The 26679-nt window shown below is 43.8% G+C and overlaps 1 protein-coding gene across 1 annotated transcript; it reads right to left on the bottom strand.

Moving 5' to 3' along the window:
• Window positions 1-15150: 15150 nt before the first annotated feature.
• On the bottom strand, window positions 15151-19700 carry LOC138248974 (zinc finger protein 208-like). Its single transcript, XM_069203026.1, has one exon. It carries the CDS (start codon window positions 19005-19007, stop codon window positions 15693-15695), a length of 3315 nt encoding a protein of 1104 aa, XP_069059127.1. The 5' UTR covers window positions 19008-19700; the 3' UTR covers window positions 15151-15692.
• Window positions 19701-26679: the final 6979 nt, after the last annotated feature.

Here is a 26679-nt window from a genome sequence, read left to right as displayed (position 1 = left end):
TTATCTTGAGATTTTTCACCATCTTTCTTCTTATTGTTCTCTTTGTCACCCCCTGTATGAACTTTTCTGTTCACCCTTGTTCTGACCCATTTGTCTGCCTTCTTTCCCAATTCTTGGGGAGCAGTCAGATCAGAGTCCACCAAGTACTGGTGCAACAAATCAGACACACAATTATTAAGAATATGCTCTCTCAGGATCAAGTTATACAGGCTGTCATAATCAGTAACTTTACTGCCATGTAACCACCCCTCCAAGGCCTTCATTGAATGGTCAATGAAATCAACCCAATCTTGTGAAGACTCCTTTTTGGTCTCTCTGAACTTTATCCTGTATTGTTCAGTGGTTAAGCCATAACCATCCAGGAGTGCATTCTTAAGAACTTTGTAATCATTAGCTTCATTTTCTTTCACAGTAAGGAGCCTATCCCTACCTTTTCCACTAAATGATAGCCATAGGATAGCAGCCCACTGCCTTTGAGGGACATCCTGTACAGCACAGGCCCTCTCAAGTGCAGCAAACCACTTGTTAATGTCATCCCCCTCCTTATAAGGGGGAACTATCTTGTGCAGATTCCTGGAATCATGCTCTTTTGCAGGATGACTATGGGGAATACTGCTGCTGCCACCATGGGTTTCTAAACCCAGTTTCTGTCTCTCCTTCTCTACTTCTAAGGTCGGTCTATCCAAATCCAGCTGTTGCTTCTTGAGCTTCAGTCTGGTTTGTTCCACTCTCAATCTATTGAGCTCCCTTTCTAACAATCTGTCATCAGGGTGGGTGGGAGGGACATTCCTAGACACAGAAGTATGATGAGAATGAACAGAAGGAGACCTGTCCCTTACAGACGGCACCCTAACAGCTTGGCTGACAGTGTAATGTGAGAGCACACCATCTGTATGATGTGACTCCACCTCAGTACCAACTATGCTAGACTGTCTAGTAATGGGCAGGCTAAGAAGTTTCTTTCCTGAATCTTTTCCTGGGGGAGTCCCTGGATCAGATTGGGAACCATTAGCTACTTTTTCAACAGATGGGGCACTTTTAGCCTTATCTTGTTTTCTAAGCATGTTAAGTAACAATTCCTTCCAAGGAAGGATTCTTCCCTACACTCAAACCTCTCTCTATGCAGAGACTCCTTGCTCCTTTCCAGCTAAGGTGATCATGTGCAAGTTTGGACAGATCAACAGTTTGGCCTGTGCCAGACATTTTTAGAGAGAGTTAAAGTGATAGAAAAAGAGAAAAAAGTTTGCCAGAGCTTTTAGGACAGAGAGAAAAAAAACTTTTACAACTTTTTAGAACTTTTTGAAAGTTTAGAAGTACTTTTCAGCACTTAGAAAAGAGTGAAAAGAGGAAATGCAAAACTTTTTAGCTATATGTACACACACTGAACTTGTTTTGTATATTTTTCTCTTATGAAAAGTACAATGACAAGAGTGGTAAGTAGTCTCAAAGCACTTATCCCACCGCTGCACAACCAATGTAGGAGGCTGGACTGGCTTGTAGTGAGTACCTAGGGGTACTTGCACCTTGCACCAGGCCCAGTTATCCCTTATTAGTGTATAGGGTGTCTAGCAGCATAGGCTGATAGATAATGGTAGCTTAGCAGAGCAGCTTAGGCTGAACTAGGAGACGAGTGAAGCTCCTACAGTACCACTTAGTGTCATATGCACAATATCATAAGAAAACACAATACACAGTTATACTAAAAATTAAGGTACTTTATTTTTATGACAATATGCCAAAGTATCTCAGAGTGTACCTTCAGTATGAGGATAGCAAATATACACAAGATATATGTACACAATACCAAAAATATGCAGTATAGTCTTAGAAAACAGTGCAAACAATGTATAGTTACAATAGGATGCAATGGGAACACATAGGGATAGGGGCAACACAAACCATATACTCCAAAAGTGGAATGCGAACCACGAATGGACCCCAAACCTATGTGACCTTGTAGAGGGTCGCTGGGACTATTAGAAAATAGTAAGGGTTAGAAAAATAGCCCACCCCAAGACCCTAAAAAGTGAGTGCAAAGTGCACTAAAGTTCCCCAAAGGACATAGAAGCAGTGATAGGGGAATTTTGCAGGAAAGACACAAACCAGCAATGCAACAACGATGGATTTCCAGTCGAGGGTACCTGTGGAAAAGGAGACCAAGTCCAAAAGTCACAAGCAAGTCGGAGATGGGCAGATGCCCAGGAAATGCCAGCTGTGGGTGCAAAGGAACTGCTACTGGACAGAAGAAGCGTAGGTTTCTGCAGGAACGACAAGGGCTAGAGACTTCCCCTTTGGAGGACGGATCCCTCACGCCGTGGAGAGTCGTGCAGAAGTGTTTTCCCGCTGAAAGACCGCCAACAAGCCTTGCTAGCTGCAAATCGTGCGGTAAGCGTTTTTGGATGCTGCTGTGGCCCAGGAGGGACCAGGATGTCGCAAATTGCGTCAGGAGACAGAGGGGACGTCGAGCAAGACAAGGAGCCCTCTCAGCAGCAGGTAGCACCCGGAGAAGTGCCAGAAACAGGCACTACGAGGATGCGTGAAACGGTGCTCACCCGAAGTCGCACAAAGGAGTCCCACGTCGCCGGAGAACAACTTAGGAGGTCGTGCAATGCAGGTTAGAGTGCCGTGGACCCAGGCTGGACTGTGCACAAAGGATTTCCGCCGGAAGTGCACGGAGGCCGGAGTAGCTGCAAAAGTCGCGGTTCCCAGCAATGCAGTCTGGCGTGGGGAGGCAAGGACTTACCTCCACCAAACTTGGACTGAAGAGTCACTGGACACAGTTGCTGGATTCAAGGGACCTCACTCGTCGTGCTGAGAGGAGACCCAGGGGACCGGTGATGCAGTTCTTTGGTGCCTGCGGTTGCAGGGGGACGATTCTGTCGACCCACGGGAGATTTCTTCGGAGCTTCTAGTGCAGAGAGGAGGCAGACTACCCCCACAGCATGCACCACCAGGAAAACAGTCGAGAAGGCGGCAGGATCAGCGTTACAGAGTTGCAGTAGTCGTCTTTGCTACTATGTTGCAGTTTTGCAGGCTTCCAGCGCGGTCAGCAGTCGATTCCTTGGCAGAAGGTGAAGAGAGAGATGCAGAGGAACTCGGATGAGCTCTTGCATTCGTTACCTAAAGTTTCCCCAGAGACAGAGACCCTAAATAGCCAGAAAAGAGGGTTTGGCTACCTAGGAGAGAGGATAGGCTAGCAACACCTGAAGGAGCCTATCAGAAGGAGTCTCTGACGTCACCTGGTGGCACTGGCCACTCAGAGCAGTCCAGTGTGCCAGCAGCACCTCTGTTTCCAAGATGGCAGAGGTCTGGAGCACACTGGAGGAGCTCTGGACACCTCCCAGGGGAGGTGCAGGTCAGGGGAGTGGTCACTCCCCTTTCCTTTGTCCAGTTTCGCGCCAGAGCAGGGCTAAGGGGTCCCTGAACCGGTGTAGACTGGCTTATGCAGAAATGGGCACCAAATGTGCCCATGAAAGCATTTCCAGAGGCTGGGGGAGGCTACTCCTGCCCTGCCTTCACACCATGTTCCAAAGGGAGAGGGTGTAACACCCTCTCTCAGAGGAAGTCCTTTGTTCTGCCATCTTGGGACAAGCCTGGCTTGACCCCAGGAGGGCAGAAACCTGCCTGAGGGGTTGGCAGCAGCAGCAGCTGCAGTGAAACCCCAGGAAAGGCAGTTTGGCAGTACCAGGGTCTGTGCTACAGACCACTGGGATCATGGGATTGTGCCAACTATGCCAGGATGGCATAGAGGGGGCAATTCCATGATCATAGACATGTTACATGGCCATATTCGGAGTTACCATTGTGAAGCTACATATAGGTAGTGACCTATATGTAGTGCACGCGTGTAATGGTGTCCCCGCACTCACAAAGTCCGGGGAATTGGCCCTGACCAATGTGGGGGCACCTTGGCTAGTGCCAGGGTGCCCTCACACTAAGTAACTTTGCACCTAAACTTTACCAGGTAAAGGTTAGACATATAGGTGACTTATAAGTTACTTAAGTGCAGTGTAAAATGGCTGTGAAATAACGTGGATGTTATTTCACTCAGGCTGCAGTGGCAGGCCTGTGTAAGAATTGTCTGAGCTCCCTATGGGTGGCAAAAGAAATGCTGCAGCCCATAGGGATCTCCTGGAACCCCAATACCCTGGGTACCTCAGTACCATATACTAGGGAATTATAAGGGTGTTCCAGTAAGCCAATGTAAATTGGTAAAATTGGTCACTAGCCTGTTAGTGACAATTTGAAAGAAATGAGAGAGCATAACCACTGAGGTTCTGATTAGCAGTTAGGCACCACACAGGGAACACATACATATAGGCCACAAACTTATGAGCACTGGGGTCCTGACTAGCAGGGTCCCAGTGACACATAACAAACATACTGAAAACATAGGGTTTTCACTATGAGCACTGGGCCCTGTCTAGCAGGATCCCAGTGAGACAGTGAAAACACCCTGACATACACTCACAAACAGACCAAAAGTGGGGGTAACAAGGCTAGAAAGAGGCTACTTTCTCACAGTACCTCAGTACCATATACAAGGGAATTATATGGGTATGCCAGTATGCCAATGTGAATTGGTAAATTTAGTCACTAGCCTGTTAGTGACAAATTTGGAAAGCAGAGAGAGCATAACCACTGAGGTTCTGGTTAGCAGAGCCTCAGTGAGACAGTTAGGTACCACACAGGGCACATAGTATGAGCACTGGGGCTCTGCCTGGCAGGGTCCCTGTGACAAAAGGACTAAAACAACACATATACAGTGAAATATGGGGGTAACATACCCGGCAAGATGGTACTTTCCTACTAAGGGTGATTACATCATAACTGTTTAAAAAAGGTATTAAATCGGCAGAGTCAAACTTATGCACAAGCCCATTATTATTCCACGAACATAGGGACAAACATTCAAACGTTTGCGCTTAATCCCCCAATCTGCAGGGGTCATTGGGGGCGCCCATACAAAAGAGCAGGTGGCAACCAATACCAACTGATCGCCCGCTGGGAGCCGGAACCTGAACTGCAGATGCCATTGACAGTAGAGGTGCCGCCCAGAGCACTTTTCAAAATTGAAAAGGGCTTCGGTGCTATAGCACCCGTTAAACTTTGGGAATCAGATAACAGCACAGGATAGGCAGACTCCTTGTAGGGAATTCTTATTATACCCCAGGAGTGCAACATGTCTTTCTTGGCAAGAATGGACTGAGCTACTGGGGCGGGACAATCAGTGTTCTATGCTTGCTGTGTTGTAGGAGGGTAAACCGCTTCCAACTGGTTGATCTACCAAACGATCCAGAGGGCAATTTCCCATGATAGCATTTATTGTCTGTGGACTGACTGCTTCTACGGCAACCTGCTCCCGCACTCCCAGTCCTGCTAGAGATGGTCTAGTCTTCAAGCATTGTAGCATATATTGTATTAGCTTCCTGTATAATTTAAGATTCCTATTAAGCAAGTGATTCATAGGTTCTCAGAATGTGGGGCGGTGTACAGCCAGCTGGTACTGGCTGTGGAGCCCACACAACCCTACTTAGCAAACCTCTTAGTGTGGTGCGTGTTCTCCGTAAAAAGGGGCCCTGGAGGCAGGAGCAATTCACATTTTCGTTCTTTAGAGTAGCGCGCACACACACACACACTGCACTAAAAATGCACTATATGTTTAAAAGTGTTTATGTCAACAGTCCCATCCAATTGCTTAGTACATGAGTATTAAATACACAGAATAGAATTAAAACACTTATGCATGTTTCTAGCATTGACAATAAAATGAATAGTTCAAACATAATTATAGTCTTTCGAGCAGACTATCACACTAAAGACCACTTCTATGCCCTGTGCGTTGATAACATGGAGTAGCTAACATGCCTCTAGAGGTTTTTTAAAGATGTAGTTTATTGATTTTCAAAAGATCAAAACATTATTTTACAACAAACACTCACCCCACGCCCACCCTTTGAGGTCCCCATCCATCAATCTGCACCCCCAACCCCAATTGCAGAGGTGGGTGCCCCGTTCACCCAGTAGTGGTCCACGGTCCGTGTGACCAAGTACCATCCCAGCAAGGCCAGGTTCTGACCCCATTCCCCAATTTCTTCCTGTTTCATGCAGCTTACTTTAGACTTTCTTGGGGTCCCGCGCACTGCATACCTGTTCACAGCAGATCAGTTGTGGCTATCAGACAGGTTGAGCTCCCCTCCTCTCGGTATCGACTCTCAGCTTAAGAGTGGATGCTGCATCAGTCTGGCCGGATCTCGTGATAACCCAGTGCACAGGCCTCTATAATTCAGGGGTCAATTCATGGTGTTTATTTAGGGCTGACCACTGAGTTTTACCCAACACTGGGGAACTTTCCATTGACCTAAGACATAACCAGTATACATCACAATAATCAAAATACATCAACTTGGACTACACATTTATTTTACACATCCACTGTCGGACCCTGAAATGTAGATAACGTGTAGCTTGTAGCACAAGTGTTACCTTATGCGTTAGCAATGTCATAGTTTAGATGAATTGACACTTTCACAAATTCTGTGAAAGATTATGACATGATGAATATGGACTGTAGACAGGCTAACAATGTGTTCAAAACAAAGTCTGGCTTTGGAAATTTACAACACGTGTTAAATTAATAGAGCACGGATAGTAACTAGGAGTGTGCAAAGTTGTGAAGCTTTTTGCTCACAAATTTTGAAAATGTCTTGCAAAAACTGAAAAATTTGAGAAGGTTGCAACGGTCTACTCAAGTTGGACTTCTACAGAAACACTAGGACTTTCATGAGCATTTGGTATGTGGGTGTATATTTGGTTGAATCATTAATGAGGAGAAGCTACTCGCTTGAGTATAAAATGCCCATGAGTGATAGTTTCAGCAAACTCGCTAGAGTAAGCTGAAGATGTCTGCACTCACAAGCCAATGGTTCGCACGTGTTTGACAGTACTCATGCACTCAAAATTATCATGAGTTACGGACACCAACTATCAGTCACAAGAGAAACTATGAGTGTGCAGTAAAAGCAGGAAACTTCATGAAGTATGGATAGGTCAGTAACAGGGAAGTGTTCAGAATAAAAACTTCACACATGCCTAATAAGGACGTGCATAGGGGCCACTGAGTACATCAAACAGAGGTTCCCCGTTGTGCACAAGAAGAAATGACATTTACAAGGGTGCATCTCAGAATTGCACTGATAAGGCTTTAACATGCAGCTCACTGGGATTGGCCATCTGCTCTCTGCCACGACAATGCCCACAAAACACTAGTGGGACTCTGGAATCTCAGCTACAAGAATAGCAAACATGTCACTGGAAACAACAGAGGCAAGATCCCAATCATAACATCCATTTGCAAAGTGCAAAACTGTGGTTCAGAAGCCTTCTTGGTTTTCCAAAGTTGATTGACAATGGCATTTAGATGATGTTGAGCTCTAGATAGCACTGTAGGCCTAATTTATAGTGTGGAGTAAGTTTTGTACTCCGTCAGCATAACTGAGTAAAATACAATTGAGTATTAATGCATTTAGAGATGTCCACAGGCCTTGTGGACATCTCTAATCATAGACAGGAACAGTTGTCAAGGAGGGTTCTATCAACATGGTAAACGTTTTACAGATTGTACTAGCACATTTGCGTAGGTTAGTCAAACTTTCACCAGGTTTTTGGTTCTTGAAAAACAAAACTCCAAAAAGCTTGAAAACGAATAACCCTAACGCCATAAGGGTTGTCTCTCATGGTGTGCGGTTCAATTAAACATTCTCGTGGTCTCTTAATGCAGGTTTTAGCAGGCGTCGACGAACACTGAAAACTGACCATTCAGACCACCCATTCTAAAACAGGCAGGTGGTCAAATCGCCAAACCTCTGACAGCCAGTGTTCCATTGGACCTGGCTCCATCGCACAGACGGAGCCGGAGTGGGTTCCGAAGTTGAGATATTGAAGGTCTGCCCACCTATATATCAGGTGAGTGGACAGAGGGTTTGGCAGAGTGAACTCTGTCGCAGCTGTGACCCTCTCCACCGGACTTTAAACCAGGTCTTATTTGTTTTAAATCTGCACCGTAGTTTTCCGCCAGGAGTACCAGAACCGCACACATCTGCCTCCAGTTTATTATTGCAGGTGCCCCGTTTCACATTATGCGACAAAATGTAATTGGTTTCTGAAAGAAGTAACCTTTTTAATCCAGTGTAGTTTCTAGCCCTACCGACTGTTCTTTCTTAAAGACTACTTGTACCAGCAGAGAACAACACACTAATCCTTCAGCAGGGATATTACTGATCCCTGATGTCACTGCCCTTGTTAAACCAGTTGACGCTAGTGCCAGTGTTGGGCTGTTCTTTCTCCTGGATCAGGACCCCGTGTCTGTGCATTTAGACTCCGTATGGATCTTTTACCAGTTCCAGACCCTGCAGGTCAATGAGGGAACGATCTTGTACAGTGCACTTTATGGGCGAATCGGCTTTAGTGCTTTGATGATTCTCAGCTCAGACTTGAGGCAGATTCATTTCTGGTCCCATTTGCGCAGGTTTATTGTTTTACCGGTGGGCCACCTCTGCAGTCACATCATGACTGTGATAAACCTCATTCTGAATTGAGATTTTCCTAGCCTTGGTGTCAGAAAGGCTAGATTTTATTAAAGACAAGGAGGCGAGTATTATGCTATCTTTTCAAGCTTGATTTCAAACAGCAGCCAAGAACTACAAATCCCAGAATCCCTGGGGGAAAAAAAAAAACACAAAACTGTGTCACAATGGGCTCACCAATCACACAACGAGCCCTATAATAACTATCTTGTCTGAGAGCATCAAGCCCTCTTTTCTTGCGAAAGTCAGTCAAATAGGATAATCCCAGAAAAACCATAATAAACCGTAAAGAGTCAAAAATGCTGCAAGGAAGTCTTTGCAGAAAGCCCTGAGGAAAGGGTAACTCCTTGTAGATCCTGATGGTTGGTGAGAAGGTCCGGAAGGAGGAGATGATGGAATCTGGTCAGCCGGAAGCGCTGTTGTTGGTTGCGGTTGAGGCGACTAGAATAAAGAACAGGGAGGGTTAGAAGAGGAGGGATAATACTCGCCTCCTTGTCTTTAATAAAATCTAGCCTTTCTGACACCAAGGCTAGGAAAATCTCAATTTTATTACAAGACAGGAGGCTCATATTATGCTTGTTCAAAGCAATGAAACAACAGTTTGCAAAGGGTGATCAACAGGTTTACAATAGAAAGTTCTAAACGTACTAATGTTAGACCAATCTGCAGATCTAAGGATATCATGTAAGCTAGCCCCCGCGAAGAAGGCCTTAGAAGCCGTAGCTCCTCTAACAGAATGTGCACCATAAATATCGATAGGGACACCAGCCAAATTCATCAGCCACTTAACCCAACGAGCTAAAGTGGGAAATGAAACAGGTTTGTGGGATTTTTGATAGGAAATCAGCAACTGAGATAAGAAAGGAACCCTGAGATCTGCAGTTCGTGAAACGTAAGTTTTCAAGCAATTAGCAACACACAGTTTGGGTTGGGAGGGAAAAAAGGGATGAAGGACAGAAGACAAGTTAGTCTTAGTACGTCTAGCTACATTGAAAGACACACCGAAGGCTGAAAAAGGAAAGGAGGAAACATCCAGAGCTTTCACATCTGAAACTCGTTTGATGGAGATGAGACAGAGGAGCATAGTGATTTTAGCAGACAAATATTTCAACGATAGGTCAGGATTATCGGGCCAAGAAAGCAGAAGACGAAGGACGGAGTTCAGATCCCACATAGAATTATATTTAGGGGCTGGAGGTTTGGAAAAACTTATCCCTTTGAGCAGGTGACAAACTAAGGGGTGTTCTCCCACTGGTCTACCATCCACCCTGACGTGTTCTGAAGAGATCGTTGATCTATAGGTATTGACGGTACGGTACGCCTTGCCTTGAGAGGCCAAGGAAGCTAGAAAATGTATAATTAAGCTAACGTCAGCTGAAACGGGATTGGAATCCCTGTCCATACACCAGCTACACCATACTGACCAAGCTGAGCGGTAGACCTTTGACGCACCCGGAGCCCAGGATTGTTGGATGAACTGGACAGCCTGTTGCCAAATTCCTGGGGTTCTCCAGGAAGCCCCGGAACTCTCCAGGCTATTAGAAATAGGGAACCTTGCAGAATGAGGTTGTGAGGAAGTCCCTGGGGGTTCAAAAGAAGGTCTGGAAAGGGAGGGATCAGGACCGGAAGATCTGACAAGAGTTCTAAAAGGGTCGGAAACCAGGGTTAAGACTGCCAGAATGGGGTGATTAGAACTAGGGAGGAGCGCTGTCGACGGACGTGTGCTAGGACTCGGGCGATAAAGAGAAAGGGGGGAAAAGCGTACAGAAGGGAAGGTGGCCACGTTTGGAGAAAAGCGTTGGAAGCCAAAGCCAAAGGATTTGGTCTCCAGCTGAAGAAGTTGGGGAGTTGGGAATTGAGTCTTGAGCCAAAGAGGTCTATGGACATTGTACCGAAGATAGAAGAAAGACACTTGAATATAGAAGGGTGAAACCGCCAATCGCTTGAGTCCTGGGAGTGTCTTGAGAACCAATCGGCCACTACATTTAGATTGCCTGGGAAATATTCCGCTCTGACCGAAATATTTTTGTGAAGACAAAACTCCCAAAGACTCTTCGCCAAGAGAGCCAAAGGTTTGGATCGTGTCCCGCCCAGGCGGTTGATGTAAGTTACTGCAGATAGATTGTCCATTCTGAGAAGAATGGAACATTTTGCTCTGTCTTTGGTAAAGGACTGGATGGCAAAGGAATCTGCAAGCATCTCTAAACAATTTATGTGCATTGACGACTCCTGAACGGACCATGGCCCGCCAGTCGAGTGTGGACCACATCTTGCGCCCCATCCTGTCAGACTTGCATCTGACTCTAAGACAAGATCTGGGGCGGCAGAGAAAATCATTCTCCTGTTCCAGGCGTCTAAATGACTCATCCACCATGTGAGTTCTTCCCGGGACTCTGCGTCGAGAACAACCTGATCCGAGTATGACAGGCCTTGTTGAAGATGCCGGATCTTGAGCCTCTGAAGGGCTCTGTAATGGAGAGGGCCCGGAAAAATGGCCTGGATGGAAGAAGAAAGGAGGCCTACGAGACGAGCCAGTGCTCTGAGGGAAGTACAAGGGAGAGACAAGGCATGACGAATTTCTTTCTTTATCAGAGAGACTTTGTCTTGAGGAAGTTGGAGAATCGACTCGGTAGTGTTGACGAGGAACCCCAGGAACTCGAGAGTTTGTGAGGGAACTAGAGATGATTTTTGAAAATGTATAAGGAAACCTAGTCGAGAGAGGAGGTCTTGACAATTTTTTAGATGAGTTAACAGGAAAGACCTGTCTTGAGCCATAATTAGGAAATCGTCGAGATAGACGATTAGTCGTATCCCTTGAGCTCTGAGAAAGGACACCACAGGTTTGAGTATCTTGGTGAAGCACCAAGGAGCAGAAGAAAGGCCAAAGGGAAGAGTTTTGAAACGAAAGAAGGTATTTTCCCACTGGAACTGAAGGAATTTCCTGAAAGAAGGGTGCACTGGGTACTGAGAGATAGACGTCCTGAAGATCTATGCGAACCAACCAGTCGTTGTGAAGAAGAATGTCCCTGAGATGGAAAATAGTTTCCATCTTGAAGTGTTGATACACTACGAAGTTGTTGAACTCCTTTAAGTTTATAACCGGTCAATGTTTTTTGTTCTTCTTTTGAACAAGAAAGATATTGCTGAGAAACCCAGAAGTGTCGAAGGCCACTTCTTCGATGGCCTGTTTTAATAGTAGACCCTGTATTTAGTCTTGAATGAGTTGAGCTTGCTCGCGGGAAAAAAGAAGAGGATGAGGAAGGAAGGGCTGACAAGGGGTCTGATAAAGGTCTATGCAATAGCCCTGGACGGTTTGAATAACCCAATAGTCGGAGGTTATTGACAACCAAATGTTGAAACACAAAGCTATTCTGCCTCCTACTGGAAGAAGGCCAGAACTGAAAGTTCTTACCTGCAAGGTGTTCTCCTTTGGCTCTGTAACCCCTGTTATGGCCGCCGCAGAATCTGCGGGGATAGAATTGGGGTTTGTATCCCTGGTATACTTCAAGCTGGTTGTTCTAAGAGTAGGAGCCTCTGTTGAGGGATTGACCTCTTGTTGAGAAGCAGCCGGCAAAACGGCTCCTTCCTTTGCCGACCCTTCCAAAAACCCGATTGGAAAATATTATTTTCATTGAAGAATGGGCTTTATCCAGGGAATTAAAAGTAGAGACTACTTGCTCATCTCTTTTATGAAAGAGTCCCCAAAGAGAAGACCATCAGCGTTAAGGCCTTCCTCCTTGGAAGCCAGAGAGCTGAGTTTTGGATCAATCCTGAGGTGGAGGCTTTTGCGGTGTTCCTGAGAAATGTAAGAATTGGCATTCCCCAACATACAAATCGCTCTTTGAGCCCAGTTGGAAAGGGTCTCCGGATCCACTTGAGAGCCCTCAATCTTGGCTTCTTCAGCAAGGTCAAAAATCCTGGCGAGGGGACCCACCAAGACCAGGAGCCTGTCCTGACAATTAGACCAGGCCCGGTCCACTCCTTTCTTGGGGTCTTTCCCGAATTTAGTGAAGAAGAGAAGCATATTGGGATCAATGGCGAGGGGATCAGTGACCTTGCAGGGTAGGGAGGGGCGGGGACATTCCGATTTTAATTTATTTCTGGAGGTTTTATCCAGGGGATGGCAGAGGTAGAAAGAAACATAGTCTGACACGTGGTCGGAGGGGAACCATTCTGAGGAATTGGGGTGATGAATAGAGGTAGGGTCAAACATGGGGTCACCAATAGGGTCCACCAGGTCTTCAGGCACTAAGTGGGGGGAGTATTCATAAGGAGAAATTTTTCACCTTTTCTTCGGAGGCCCATCAAAATAATCATCGTTTAGTGTGTCTTGAGAGACATCATCCCCATCACTATCCGTGTCCCGTAAGTGAAGAATATTAAGGGGTGAGGAGGGAAGACCCGAGATTTTGCCTCCCGGGTTGGAGGCCCAAATTTTTTAGAAACGCCTTTTGAACTCTCATGGGAATGAGAGACACGTTTCTTACCTCCCAAAAGAGGGTTCACCTTGGGTGCGTGAATTATTTTTGAGATAGAGGCTTCCAAATTTTTTGTAACAGTGTGTTGGACTGAATCCTTGATAAAGGATTTCAGATTATCTTTTATAGATTGGGATTGGTCGTCCTCCGACATAATGGGGGAAAAAAGGGGAATACTAGCAGAGAAAAATGGTTAAAAATCAATAAAGAGATGAAAAAAAAACAGATAAAAAATCCTGTTAAACGAAGAAAATTAATTCCTAAGGGGTTAAATGCTATTAATATAAAGGGAGAGAGTACCTGAATGAAACACGTTTGAAATAGCTAAGCGTGTAAAAAAGGCTGTGGAATCCCTGCTTAAACGCGTTCTTCTTAAAGAAATCAGTCAAGCGTGTGAAGCTGAACACGCTGCCGAGCCGTTTTAATGAAGCAGAAAGGGATTAAATGTAAACGCTCATAAAAATCAGTCGAGCGTGAAGGGAGAGCGAAGCACACGCTGTGAAGCGTGTGGAGAATGCCAGGAATGCCGCTGAGTGAGGCGCGGCTGTTAGAACGTTAACAGAACGTTCTGACAGCCGGCCTGCAAGCGCAAAACAGCGCAAATGAAGCGCGCGAGCGCGTTTAAAAGCGATATAACACCTGAAACAACACGAACAAGGAATAAATATAAATATGTACTGATACGGCAATAGAAGTTGTAAAAAACATGTAAAAACACACTAGAATGCAATAAAAACATTTATATGCGAGCAGAGTACTTATCTTGACTGCGAGCAGCAAGAAAAGAGGGCTTGATGCTCTCAGTGAAGATAGTTATTATAGGGCTCGTTGTGTGATTGGTTAGCCCATTATGACACAGTTTTGTAGTTTCTTTTTTTTCCCCAGGGATTCTGGGATTTGTAGTTCTTGGCTGCTGTTTGAAATAAAGCTTGAAAAGATAGCATAATATGAGCCTCCTGTCTTGTAATAAAATCTTTGTGCTAAGCATTTGTACCGGACAAACCCATGAAATTACAGAACCATCATCTTCTGTAATTTGGTTTTCTCGTGGCCCCAGTGTATAAAAGGTACTGGAATAATGTACTTTACGAAGCTATGAAGAGAAGGAATCAGTCTAGTAATGTCCTTGTTTTAGGTTTTATTTCTCCATCATCAAAATCTCACACTATGGAAATAACAAATTGTGAGATGTAGACATGGATTTGTTTTTGTTTTTTAACTATTTTGTGATCCTACTGTTACACTGTCCAATATCCTGGGCACTTGTAATTAACCCACTCTTAGGCTTACGTTCTACTTTTCAAATCCATGTATCAGTCAACATCTGAGCATCCTGATGGCAGCTTCAAGCACTTGTTGTTTGACTCAATAGATTTTATACTGGCATGTCTAGTTCTTCAGTTGCTATCATTGCTGGTTTGTGATTTCTTTGCTTCATATTAATTTATATATTCTTGAGTTTGTTGTTCGTCCTTTTAAACTTGAAAAGCCTTGTGCAGGTTTAATGATGGAAGTAGCACTTGTCCTTTTTTCATCATACAGGAGAAACATCCAGACCTAATGCTGCACATGTAGCAAATGTACACCAAGACCCTATCTTTGTCACTTAACATACATTTCTATACACACTGTTTTTGTAATTAAACTGCTGGCTTTTCCTGATGTATTTCTCCTGGAGTGGACAGGATCCACGTTCTAGGGGTTGTTACACACCCATGATGCTCAACTCAACCAGCCCTCATTTAAACACACGTCAGCTGGATTGTACAGTACTAGAATAACTCTAAACACCATTTACAAAACTATAGCCCCATTGGCGTTAAAAATGTAAAATCTATACCCAGTGGGGTGATTTTTAGTTTGTGATATTTAGGTCAACCTATATGTTACTGATAATACTTTTGGTATCAACATATAACCCAGCTGGGGGGGACACAGCACAAGACTGTGCCAGATGGATAAAACTGTGCGATGAGGTAAACACAACACTTAACAACCCTTATTCAGTGGTAGTCCCTAGCATGAGTTTGCAAATCCTAATTCTTGATGGTCTTTGTGCTCATGGGATGGAATATATCTTGCAAGATCACAAAAATCAGACTTATGTGAAAAGTCCTCATCACAAAGCAGTGTGATTATACTTTTTATCAACAGTATGGCTTAGCTGAGGTAATATGATTATGTGCACATGTATGCATGTATATGGTGTTTCTACAGCGCAAACGTAGCCAAGAGGCAGTGGAGTGCAGTACCTTTTCAAAGACAAGCATAAAGTCCATGAGTGATAGGAAAGCTTGTGGATGGTTAATGCATTGTGAATAATCGCTGATCTTTTTGCAGGGAAAGCCTTGCACACTCGGAACATCTATATGGTTCCTGAACAGTGTAAATTCTTTGATGTACTATCAGCTGGCCCTTTCCAATGAATGCCTTTTCACTCTATGAACATCTGCATGGCTTCTTACCAGCGTGACTCCTCTGGGGTTGTAATTGGTCCTTTTGCTTGAAAGTCTTGTCACATTGAGAACATTTATACAGTTTTTCAGCAGTCTGGGTAGGATCTTGTAGAATCAGCTGCCCAATTGTTGTGAGTGACTGGCTTCCCCAGTATAGTGTAGCTGATGTACATTTAGCTTATTGTACTGAAAGCATTGTCATATTGACTATTTTCATAAAGTTTACTTCCAGTGTGAATTCTCTGATGTTGCAATAATTGGTCCTTTCGCTTGAAAGCCTTTTCACATTCAGAGCAGCTGTATGGTTTCACTCCTGTGTGATTTCTCTGATGTAGGGATAAGTGGCCCTTTTGCCTGAAAGCCTTGTCACACTCTGAACATTTGTATGGTTTCTCACCAGTATGGGTTCGCTGATGTAATGTTAGCGCATCTTTTGTAATGAAAGCCTTTTCACATTGAGTGCATTCATGTGGCTTCTCTCCAGTATGGGTTTTCTCGTGTAGTTTCAGCGATGTATTTGTAGTGAAAGCTTTGTTACATTCAGAACATTTATATGGAGTCTCACCAGTGTGATTCCTCTGATGTGACAACAAACGTCCCTTTTCCATAAAAGCCTTGCAACATTCTGAACATTTGTAAGGTTTCTCACCAGTGTGAGATCCCTGATGTAGAATCAGCTGCCCCTTTCTAGAGAAAGCCTTGTCACATTCTGAACATTTATACGGCTTCACTCCAGTGTGACTTCTCTGATGTACCGATAAATTACCTTTTTGTTTAAAAGTCTTGTCACATTCGGAGCACTCATATGGCTTTTCCCCAGTAGTGTTCCGCTCATGGATTGTCAGATTACGCTTTGTAGGGAGAGCCGTACAACATTCAGTACATTTATACGGTTTCTCCTTTGAGTGAACTCTCTTATGTAATGATAACAAGCCCTTTTCTTTGAACGCCTTATCACACTGAGAGCATTTGTATGGTTTCTCACCACTATGGTTTGGCTGATGGCGTATCAGCAGCAACTTTGTACTGAAATCCTTTTCACACCGATTACATTTATATGGTTTCAACCCAGTATGTTTCTGCTCATGTAGTCTCAGTAATCTCTTCATAGTGAAAGCCTTGCCACATTCAGAACATTTATATAGTTTCTCACAGGTGTGAATTCTCTGATGTAATGATAAACTTTCAACTTGTTTGAAAGTCCTGCCACATTCAGAACATATATATGGTTTCTCATCAGTGTGAGTTCCCTGGTGCAATTTCAGCTTCCTCTTTGTAGTGACAGCCTTGTCACATTCAGAACATTTATACGGCTTCTCACCTGTATGGTGTCGTAAATGAATTATCAACTCCCCATTTGTAGTGAAAGTCTTGTCACATTCAGTACATTTATAAGGTTTTTCACCAGTGTGACTTCTCTGATGTCGTGATAAATAGCTTTTTTGCTTAAAAATCTTGTCGCATTCACTACATTTATGTGGTTTCTCACTAGTTTTGGACTTCTGATGTAGGACAAGCAATCTTTTTGTAGTGAATGTTTTCCCACTCTCAAAACAATCATATGGTTTCTCACCAGAATGGCTTTGCTGATGTACAGCCAGCCGTCCCGTTAGAGTAAAAGCCTTGTCACACTTGGTGAATTTATATGGTTTCTCACCAGTGTGGTTTTGCTCATGCACTGTTAGTTGTCCCTTTGTAGTGTAAGCCTTGTCACATTCACTACATTTATAGGGTTTCTCACCAGTGTGGTTTCTCTGATGTATTGTCAACAATCTTTTTGTAGTGTAAGCCTTGTCACACTCTGAACATTTGTATGGTTTCTCACCAGTATGGGTTCGCTGATGTAATGTTAGCGCATCTTTTGTAATGAAAGCCTTTTCACATTGAGTGCATTCATATGGCTTCTCTCCAGTATGGGTTTTCTCGTGTAGTTTCAGCGATGTATTTGTAGTGAAAGCTTTGTTACACTCAGAACATTTATATGGAGTCTCACCAGTGTGATTCCTCTGATGTGACAACAAACTTCCCTTTTCCATAAAAGCCTTGCAACATTCTGAACATTTGTAAGGTTTCTCACCAGTGTGAGATCCCTGGTGTAGAATCAGCTGCCCCTTTCTAGAGAAAGCCTTGTCACATTCGGAACATTTATACGGCTTCACTCCAGTGTGACTTCTCTGATGTACCGATAAATTACCTTTTTGTTTAAAAGTCTTGTCACATTCAGAGCACTCATATGGCTTTTCCCCAGTAGTGTTCCGCTCATGGATTGTCAGATCCTGCGTTGTAGTGAAAGCCTTGTCACATTCAGTACATTTATACGGTTTCTCCTTTGAGTGAATTCTCTTATGTAATGATAACAAGCCCTTTTCCTTGCACGCGTTATCAAACTGGGAGCATTTGTATGGTTTCTCACCACTATGGTTTGGCTGATGTAGTATCAACAGCCACTTTGTACTGAAATCCTTTTCACACCGAGTACATTTATATGGTTTCAACCCAGTATGTTTCTGCTCATGTAGTCTCAGTAATCTCTTCATAGTGAAAGCCTTGTCACATTCAGAACATTTATACGGCTTCTCACCTGTATGGTGTCGCAAATGAATTATCAACCCCCCATTTGTAGTGAAAGCCTTGTCACATTCAGTACATTTATAAGGTTTTTCACCAGTGTGACTTCTCTGATGTCGTGATAAATAGCTTTTTCGCTTACAAACTTTGTCGCATTCACTACATTTATGTGGTTTCCCACTAGTTTTGTACTTCTGACGTAGGACAAGCAATCTTTTTGTAATGAATGTTTTCCTACACTCAAAACAATCATATGGTTTCTCACCAGAATGGCTTTGCGGGTGTACAGCCAGCCGTTCCTTTACAGTAAAAGCCTTGTCAGACTCAGTGCATTTATAGGGTCTCCCACCAGTGTGGTTTTGCTCATGTATTGCCAATGATCTTTTTGTAGTGTAACCCTTGTTACAGTCAGAACATGTATATGGTTTCTCACCAGTATGATTTCTCTGATGTACAATTAATATTTTTTTAGTGAAGGCCTTGTTACATTCAGAACACTTGTAGGGTTTCTCACCAGTATGATTCTTCTGATGTAGTGTCAAAGATCGTTTCGTAGCGAAAGCCTTGTTACACTCAGAACATTTATATGGTTTCTCCCCAGTATGATTTCGCTGATGTACTATTAACTGTCTGCTTGTAGTGTACGTTTTGTCACATTCAGTACACTTATTGGGTTTCCCACCAGTGTGATTTCTCTGATGTAGTGTCAATGATGATCTTGTAGTATAAGCCTTGTTACATTCAGAACATCTATATGGTTTCTCACCAGTATGATTTTGCAGATGTGTTATCACCTCACCCTTTGTGTGGAAAACCTTGTCACACTCTGCACACGGATACAGTTTCTCATCAATGTTATTTTCCTGATTTAATGATAAACATCCCATTTTCTCAATAGCCATCTCACGCTCCAAACACATATATGGTGTCTCACCTTTCTGGGTTCTCAGGTATGTCCTCAATTTTTTCTTTATAATAAATGTTCCATTACATTCACTGTGTGAATTTAAAGTTCAAGTCTCCTTCTCCCTATAATTAATTCATTTTCCAATTCGGTGCAAGATACAGCCTCTCCCAGCACAGCACCCTCTATGTAGATTTGATGTAATTTCCTTGAATTTGCCTTTACAGGAAGCACTGATACTTTTATTGCATAGGACTAGACCATTTTCCGTTTACTTCATCAAGTGGCTCAGAGTTCCATGTAGTAGTAATGTTTTGTCATTTTATCATGACACATAGCACTTCTTTGGCGAGTGGTAAAAACTGCGATTATCTGCATTTGACCTTTTCTCATATTAATAACCATTTGTAGACCATCTTCGGTGGAAATTAACTTCTCAAAGATGGGTTTCATTTAATTTGCTGCATCACTTCCTGCAATATAGGATCTGATTCTCTGGTCTCTGTGAAATCTTCGCTGTAACCAGGTCTGTCACAATGGGATACACGTCAATGCTTTCACTGCTAGTCAAACTTGACACTTTTCAGAAAAAACATGAATAAAATTCTTTTTTCCATTCTTTCTGCAATTAATTCACCTGCTGGAATAAAAAAATGCATATAAAATGAGCACTGAATGAGTTAAAAATGTAATGCTTAATAATTCATTCTAACTTTGGAAGTTACATGTTCTATATAAAACTGAGAAAATGTCAAGCTGGCATTCAACTTAAACCATTTGAAGACACTAAGACAGAAATGGTGCCTCTGCCGTCCAAGCCCCTCCAGTGTACCAATGTAAGACAGTGCTAATACAAGGGCCATATTTGCAGCATGAAATAACAAAGAAAGCAAGATATGGGTGACACAAGGGCCCCACAATAACAGCATGGATTAGTAAAGAAAACAAGATATGGGCCGATAAGGACACACCAACAGCATGGAGTAACAAAAAAAGCATAATATAGGTGTAGGAGGCTGGCCTGGCTTATAGTGGGTACCTTGTGGTACTTACACCTTGTGTCAGGTCCAGTTATCCCTTATTAGTAGAATAGAGGTGTTTCTTGCAGCTTAGGCTGATAGAAGGTAGCTATGGCAAAGCAGCATAGGCTGAACTAGGAGACATGCAAAGCTCCTACTATACCACGTATATCATATAGCACAATATCATAAGAAAACACAATACTCAGTTAATAAAAATAAAGGTACTTTATTTTAGTGACAATATGCCAAAAGTATCTCAGAGGATACCCTCACTTAGGAGGTAAGTAATATACACAAACTATATGTACACAATACAAAAACAGGTAAGTAACAGTAAAAAAAAAAAGTAGTGCAAACAATATAGAATCACAATAGGATGCAATAGGTAGACATAGGTCTAGGGGCAACACAAACCATATACTCCAAAAGTGAAATGCGAATCACGAATGGACCCCAGACCTATGGGAGGTTGTAGAGGGTCGCTGGGACTGTAAGAAAACAGTAAGGGTGTCCAAGATACCCCACCCCAAGACCCTGACAAGTAGGAGTAAAGTTACCGTACTACCCCAGAAAGACAGAATAGTTGTGAAAGGGGATTCTGCAAGAACCACAAGCACCAGCAAAACACTGAAGACTGATTCCTGGACCTGAGGACCTGTAAACAAATGGGACCAAGTCCAAGAGTCACGAAAGTGTCCAGGGGGGGCAGGAGCCCACAAAACCCCGGATGAAGGTGCAAAAGGGCTGCCTCTGGGTGGAAGAAGCTGAAGATTCTGCAACAACAAAAAGGGCTAGGAACTTCTCCTTTGGATGGAAGATGTCCCACAGCGTGCTGGATGTTGCAGAAGTGTTTCCAGGCAGAAATACTGCAAACAAGCCTTGCTAGCTGCAAGAGTCACGGTTGAGGATTTTGGATGCTGCTGGGGACCAGGAAGGACCAGGATGTCGCCCCTTGTAGGAGGAAACAGAGGGGGCGCTCAGCAACTCAGAGAGAACCCGCAGAAGCAGGCAGCACCCGCAGAAGTACCAGAGCAGGCACTTAGAAGATCCGAGGACAGCAGTCGACTCAGAGTCACAAAGGAGGGTCCCATGATGTTGGATTTCAACTCAGCGAGTTGGGCAATGCAGGACGGAGTGCTGGAGACCCAGGTTAGGCTGTGCACAAAGTAAGTCCTGGAAAAGTGCACAGAAGCGGGAGCAGCTGCAAATCATACAGTACACAGGTTTGCTGTCTGGCGTGGGGAGGCAAGGACTTACCTTCACCAAATTTGGACAGAAGGGCCACTGGACTGTGGGAGACACTTGGACCCAGCGTCTGTGTTCCAGGGACCACACTCGTCAGGATGAGAGGGGACCCAGAGGACCAGTGATGCAGAAGTTTGGTGCCTGCATTAGCAGGGGGGAAGATTCCGTCGACCCACAGGAGATTTCTTCTTGGCTTCCAGAGTAGGGTAAAGGCAGACAGCCCTCAGAGCACGCACCACCAGGAAACAGTCGAGAAGGCTGGCAGGATGAGGCGCTACAATGTTGCTGGTAGTCTTCTTGCTACTTTGTTGCGGTTTTGCAGGCGTCCTGGAGCAGTCAGCGGTCGATACTTGGCAGAAGTCGAAGACGGAAGTGCAGAGGAACTCTGGTGAGCTCTTGCATTCGTTATCTGAGGAATAACCCAGAGGAGAGACCGTAAATATCCAGAAAAGGAGGTTTGGCAACTGAAAGAGGTAAGCACCTATCAGGAGGGGTCTCTGACGTCACCTGCTGGCACTGGCCACTCAGCCGTCCATTGTGCCCCAACACCTCTAAATCCAAGATGGCAGAGGTCTGGGACACTCTGGAGGAGCTCTGGGCACCTCCCCTGGGAGGTGCAGTTCAGGGGAGTGGTCACTCCCCTTTACTTTGTCCAGTTTCGCGCCAGAGCAGGGCTGAAGGATCCATGAACCGGTGTAGACTGGCTTATGCAGAGATGGGCACCATCTGTGCCTATCAAAGCATTTCCAGAGGCTGGGGGAGGCTACTCCTCCCCAGCCCTTCACACCTATTTCCAAAGGGAGAGGGTGTAACATCCTCTCTCAAGAAAATCCTTTGTTTTGCCTTCCTGGTACTGGGCTGCCCAGACCCCAGGAGGGCAGAAACCTGTCTGAGGGGTTGGCAGCAGAAAGGCAGTTTGGCAGTACCCGGGTTCTGTGCTAGAGAACCTGGGGATCATGGAATTGTCCCCCCCAATACCAGAATGGTATTGGGGTGACAAGTCCATGATCCTAGATATGTTACATGGCCATGTTTGGAGTTACCATTGTGATGCTACATATAGATAGTGACCTATATGTAGTGCACGTGTGTAACGGTGTCCCCGCAATCACAAAGTCGGGGGAATTTGCCCTGAACAATGTGGGGGCACCTTGGCTAGGGCCAGGGTGCCCACACACTAAGTAACTTGGCACCTAACCTTCACCAAGTGAGGTTTAGACATATAGGTGACTTATACGTTACTTATGTGCAGTGAAAATGGCTGTGAAATAACGTGGACGTTATTTCACTCAGGCTGCAGTGGCAGTCCTGTGTAACAATTGTCTGAGCTCCCTATGGGTGGCAAAAGAAATGCTGCAGCCCATAGGGATCTGCTGGAACCCCAATACCCTAGGTACCATATACAAGAGAATTATAAGGGTGTTCCAGTGTGCCAATTAGAATTGGTAATATGAGTCACTAGCCTGCAGTGACAATTTTAAAAGAAGAGAGAGCATAAACACTGAGGTTCTGGTTAGCAGAGCCTCAGTGATACAGTTAGGCACCACACAGGGAACACACACAGGCCACAAACCTATGAGCACTGGGGTCCTGGCTAGCAGGATCCCAGTGACAAATATCAAACACACTGACAACATAGAGTTTTCACTGTGAGCACTGGGCCCTGGCTAGCAGGATCCCAGTGAGACAGTAAGAACACCCTGACATATGCTCACAAACAGGCCCAAAGTGGGGGTAACAAGGCCAGAAAGAGGCTACCTTCCTACACAATGTGACACAAGATCCACATTAACTACATGGATTAAGAAAGCAAACAAGATTTGGATACCAATGCCACAATGATCCTACTCCAGCAGCATGGATTAAGAAGGAAAGCATTATATGGGTGACACAAGGGCCACATCGACTATGGATCACTGACATAATATTGACGCATGCAATATCAAAGTATAAAAATATCAGAAATTAAATATTGCTAACAAAAATATTGACTCCTATACTTAACTTGTAAAACCCCAAACATTGAGTACACATATCATTGTTAAAAATATCGATTTTTAACTATAGCGAAAACAAAAATATTGAATACAAAATATTGATATTATCATCAAAATATTCAAATATTCATTAATAGGTATACAAAAAAAAACTTAACAAAAATAATTAATTTTAGTAAAACCAAAACATTAAATACACATACTTAAATTAAATAAAAATATGTTACATCAACAAAGCGCATGATTATGGCTTTGGCGGTCCCACCACGGGACCGCCAAAGCAGCGGGGATGATGCCACCACCATGGCGGTGACGCCCCCACCCTTTAAGGGAGCTGATGCCAATATCCTAGCAGTTCAGTACCCTCGGAATGTGCACTGTCTACAAAGCAGACAGTGCACATTCCAACAGTGCTGGGAAATGGGCCCGTTGTGTACAAAAACAGTTGGTCAGAAGGCTGGGATAAATTTCTCAATTTTCCGACAGGAAGAGTGCAATGTACCCTCTTGGGAACATAATTTCTTTGTCAAAAATGTATTCATCTATATTATTGTAGAACGAGGAAAATCATATGCAAAACAAGTTGACTGATTACATCAAACCTAATATTTACATCACAAAGTCGTCATATTTGCAAAATTTACAAATACATAAATATATTGCAAAATGAACTGGCAATAGAACATCTGAAAAGCGTCCCAACTCAATCGCCCCCATTGGAGGCAGTGGTACATGAAGTACTTAAAGGCGAAATCCACTTAGATGCTGAACCCAAATCAGAAACTTCCTAGGGTTTCTTGCATTGTCCAATTTTTTGGAGAATCATTTACACTTTCTACCAGACCTGCTGCAAATCACAAGGTGTCTACGCGTTTCGGCCCCTTCTATTTTGGGCCTCATCAGGACTACTCTGGGACCACTTTCACCTAAATATTAAATCACAACAAAAAACAAATGTTTAAAGGCAATTACTAAAATACAAAGCCCGAACCTAATCACCCAGTGCATTCTATGTGGAAACCAGGTCAGAACGTACCCCAAGATGAGTGTGGCCAGCCATGCACAGAGAATTGTGCTAATACTCAATTGATTAATTATTACTGTCTACTCAAATAATACAGTCCTTGTGTTGCATGCCCAAACTTTATGTCAACCATAATAAAAGTAAAGGAACATGCAAGTCCTAGGTTTCAAGAATCTTCAAAAATACCTCTAGTTGGATATTGTTACACAGAACCTCCTGCCCATTGAGTTCTAGGCACAAAAGGAAGAGATAAGCTTCAACTCATCTGTATCTAAATATATACAGTACAGAAGAGTCACCACAAATTATAAGTCCACAGTAGCTCCTAAGGCTGAAATACTCACTGTGCAAGGGAATGGTTCATCTCACGCGCTTGAAAAACGCGTGCTGTACTGCCCGTAGTTGCTAGCATCGATTATTTAACTTGGGCATCGGTGTAGGGAACAGAAGTTACCCGTCCGTTTTAACCGCGCTTAGCGTCACGGCAGCAGTAAAATCGGCGCGCGGGCTCACTGCAAAGAAATAGCCGGTGGTCTGAGGCGGGGTTCCTATGGAAAGTGTGTCGCCCATCTTTGAATGGCTAAATATTGAACAAAAACGGTCATAATCTTTACTGGTCGGCGCGAAGACTGCGCCCAGCAGAAAAATAATAAAGAATAAGAAAGCTTCCAATACTTAACAGACTAGATGTATGAGGCAACTGGTAAAATGCCTCTTTTTACATACAGAGAGTGCCACACATATATCTGCAATTAAAGAATGAAAAAAGTGAGAAAAAACATTTGGACAAGCTGTCTCCTAAATAATGTTCTGGGAAACTAAACCATAGAACTCACAATATCTTTGTACATCCAAAGGGCATAGTCTCTGCTATAAATGTGTACAGTTGTCTGCTATGAATGTGTGAAGTTCGAAATTGAATCGGTGAGACCCTCTATTGTTAGCTAGTATCCAGAGGTCAAAATATTTGGAGAGGGAGATAATTATCCCACCTATTCTTATCTACACAGACTTCCCTGTCATTCACTCTCCATCGTACAATAACAAACACAGTTCAAATCAGCAATTCACAGCCAATTTCAAGGAAACCCATTTCAAGCAACAGACAAATAGCACGAGTTGTTAGATCAGAGTCCAAATTTCATCAATATCATTTAGTCCTTGGCGAACTGTTTGATATTTTTTAATCAGTCGTGCTTCTAGCCTTAGTAGTCGTTCTGTTATTGGTTGTCCCGCTTGTGAGAAAGTAGCCTCTTTCTAGCCTTGTTACCCCCACTTTTGACCTGTTTGTAAGTATATGTCAGGGTGTTTTCACTGTCTCACTGGGATCCTGCTAGCCAGAGCCCAGTGCCCATAGTGAAAATCCTATGTCGTAAGTGTGGTTGTTATGTGTCACTGGGATCCTGCTAGCCAGGACCCCAGTGCTCATAAGTTTGTGGCCTATATGTATGTGTTCCCTTTGTGATGCCTAACTGTCTCACTGAGGCTCTGCTAACCAGAACCTCAGTGGTTATGCTCTCTCTGCTTTCCAAATTGTCACTAACAGGCTAGTGACCAATTTCACCAATTCACATTGGCATAATGGTACACGCATATAATTCCTTAGTGTAGGAGGCTGGCCTGGCTTGTAGTGGGTACCAAGGGGTACTTACACTCTGTACCAGGTCCAGTTATCCCTTATTGGTGTAGAAGAGGTGTTTCTAGCAGCTTAGGCTGATAGAAGGTAGCTATAGCAGAGCAGCTTAGGCTGAACTAGGAGACATGCAAAGCTCCTACTATACCACTGGCCATATGAACAATATAATAAGAAAACACAATACACAGATATACTAAAAATAAAGGTACTTTATTTTTATGACAATATGCCAAAAGTATCTCAGTGAGTATCCTCAGTATGAGGATGCCAAATATACACAAGATATATGTACACAATACCAAAAATATGCAGTAATAGCAAAAGGAAGTAATGCAAGCAGTGTAAAGTTACAGTAGATTGCAATAGGAGCACATAGGTATAGGGGCAACACAAACCATATACTCCAAAAGTGGAATGCGAACCACGAATGGACCCAAAACCTATGTGAGCTTGTAGAGGGTCACTGAGACTGTAAGAAAACAGTGAGGGTTAGAAAAATAGCCCACCCCAAGACCCTCAAAAGTAGGTGTAAAGTGCACCTACAACCCCCAGAGAGCACAGAAGTCGTGATAGGGGGATTCTGCAAGGAAAACCAACACCAGCAATGCAAGAACAGTGGATTTCCGGACCTGAGTACCTGTAAGACAAGGGGACCGAGTCCAAGAGTCGCGACAGTGTCGAGAGTGGGCAGATGCCCAGGAAATGCCAGCTGAGGATGCAAGGAAGCTGCCACCGGGTGGAAGAAGCTTGGTGTTGTGCAAGAA

The sequence above is a fragment of the Pleurodeles waltl genome, chromosome 8 (genome assembly GCF_031143425.1).
Source record: "Pleurodeles waltl isolate 20211129_DDA chromosome 8, aPleWal1.hap1.20221129, whole genome shotgun sequence".
Lineage (NCBI taxonomy): Eukaryota > Metazoa > Chordata > Amphibia > Caudata > Salamandridae > Pleurodeles > Pleurodeles waltl.
The sequence above is the reverse complement of the archived record's forward strand: the minus strand, read 5'-3'. Positions and strand labels throughout refer to the sequence as shown.

What these genes read in the sequence shown, in the direction of transcription:
- LOC138248974 (XM_069203026.1), bottom strand. Translation starts at nt 19,007, where the DNA reads ATGTGTTTGGAGCGTGAGATGGCTATTGAGAAAATGGGATGTTTATCA.